Genomic DNA, 2112 nt, shown 5'->3' on the forward strand with positions numbered 1-2112 from the left:
AGGTTTTACTCAATATGGACAGAAGAAAGGAATACATCTCTAACATAGTTACATGTCAACCTAACCACAGACCTGGCGTTCACTTAAAATATGTGATTCTTGAGTTTCTCCCGGCGTATTTGATAATCAAAATATCCACGGGTATGCTGCCGGTCTATAGTGTCCAACGGGCACTATAGACACTATAGACCGGCAGCATACCCGTGGATATTTTGATCACTTAAAATATGTCTGCGCAATCTACAAACTTCCGGAGTATCGACTTGCCGACATTAGCACTATCTACAACAGTTTCGCATTGTCCCCATACTATACGAATAGGAATTACATTCAACTGCGCGAGGCTGTTGCCATTTGCGACCACGCGACTGCGCAGTCATTATTTGCTGCGAAGCGCTGCTACTACTACCGGTAAGTAGGTAAACTTCGAGACAACTGATAAGCGTTAGCAACAAATGCACCTAATCATTCGCAAATCACTTGCGCAAAAAAGTATGTTACTTTGACTTACGGCTTTACACTGAAAAGGTTTTCTCGAATTTAATATAGAATGCAAATTCGTATACTTGTCACATTTGCGAGAGTGTACATGACTTAAGAAACATTTGAGAACAGTACTGAGATATGGCGGCAATCTATATAAAATAAATTTCAGTTATGTTTTGCCATGCAGAAGCACTCCTTACCTGTCGTATTCTGTGTTGTCCTTCTCGCACCGATCGTCCTTCAATTCCTTCCAGCTCTTGCCGTGCCGACACGTCGTCACCAGCACGATATCCTTCTCATTATGCAGATGATAGAGCAAGTTCCGGGTTTCCGAACCTATCCCGTAGACGTAACGTTTCCCTTTAAACGCGAGTAAGTACTTTTTAGTCACTGGAAAATTATTGGTTGTCACGTATCCCGACTCACCGCCTCTCTCCGGGTGGTTTTTGTGAAACAGGGGAATGGAGACATCGAAACCCGGCCTCAGGTGCGTTAGCGACACACTCGCCTTGGCGAGGATAGCTTTGCCGGGATCGAAACCTAGGTTATCCTCCAGGTAGTCGGGCCAAGTGCCCGAATAAAGATTAAAGATCACATGGTTCAGACCGTCGTTCCACAACCTGAGTTTTTGCAGCCGTGCAGGAACATTGCGTACGTAATCAGTCGAAAGACTATCTCTGTCTAACGTATCGATACCTAAAACAAAAAGGCAGGCTTGACTAGGATCAGACGTATAGTAGCGCGACTCTTGAATCACATTTAGCACTTTCTGGTACAAGGGGCTGGGCGTCAGTACGGTCCCACTGTCGGGATCTTCATAGATCGGATACACATACACTCTGAAGTCATTCTCACACTTGCTGAAGTCGAAACACGTCTCCATGCGGCACGCCGGCGTGCCGGAACCTCCTTGTGCTTTGACACTCGGTTCTGTCCGTCTGTGCCTCGGAGAGGCTTCCAAATCTCGGTCGTACAGCTGATCTTCCACGCCGATGTAAGAGGGCAAACTTTCATAATAGGCAGGCGCGGCACGTTCACTTTTTAACCTGTATCCGCCGAAGTAGCAGTAAGCTAGGAACGCACATGATAGGAAGGCCAACAGGTAACGTTTCTTCGCCTGCATTGTGCTAAAACTGCAGAACTACCACGGGGCGTTTGCATCGGGCACTGTCCGTGGCATAAAACTCGATCACACGCAAAAGACGCTACAGCACGGACTAACGAGGAGGCAGACGAAGGTGACGCTGCCTTCTCAGTGCGATGTCATCTTGAGTTTTTTCATGCTGCCACACGGAACACTGTTTCCTAACCTGCCCGGAGCCGACGGCTGGTCCCAGTCAGTCGATATGGCTGGCAAACAACAACGAACCACGCGCATCGTCTTGTGCCCACAGCGCGGCCGGCGACGCACTCCGGGTCTGGCTACGCATGCACGCACGATCTGTGAGCTACGGACATGCTGCACGCAGCCCGCACACTGCTTAAAGCACGTCTCCCACTCTCATTTCCGCAGAAACTTACGCAGCTGCCGTATACTCCGGTCGCTGTGGCCGTCATTACGGCAGGACTGCTGCCGCCATGCGGCCTCGGAACGTACCACGCTGCTAAACAGCTGAAGGGCGCCGG

The 2112-nt window shown here is 49.2% G+C and overlaps 1 protein-coding gene across 1 annotated transcript; it reads right to left on the reverse strand.

Annotated features, from left to right (window-relative positions):
- Nucleotides 1–682: 682 nt before the first annotated feature.
- On the reverse strand, nt 683–1609 carry LOC124558684 (exostosin-1-like). Its single transcript, XM_047130905.1, has one exon. It carries the CDS (start codon nt 1607–1609, stop codon nt 683–685), a length of 927 nt encoding a protein of 308 aa, XP_046986861.1.
- Between the last annotated feature and the right edge of the window lie 503 nt (nt 1610–2112).

The sequence above is a fragment of the Schistocerca americana genome, chromosome 1 (assembly GCF_021461395.2).
Source record: "Schistocerca americana isolate TAMUIC-IGC-003095 chromosome 1, iqSchAmer2.1, whole genome shotgun sequence".
Classification (NCBI taxonomy): Eukaryota; Metazoa; Arthropoda; class Insecta; order Orthoptera; family Acrididae; genus Schistocerca; species Schistocerca americana.

Excerpts from the sequence above, each read along its gene's own strand:
- LOC124558684 (XM_047130905.1), bottom strand. The coding sequence starts at position 1,609 with ATGCAGGCGAAGAAACGTTACCTGTTGGCCTTCCTATCATGTGCGTTC.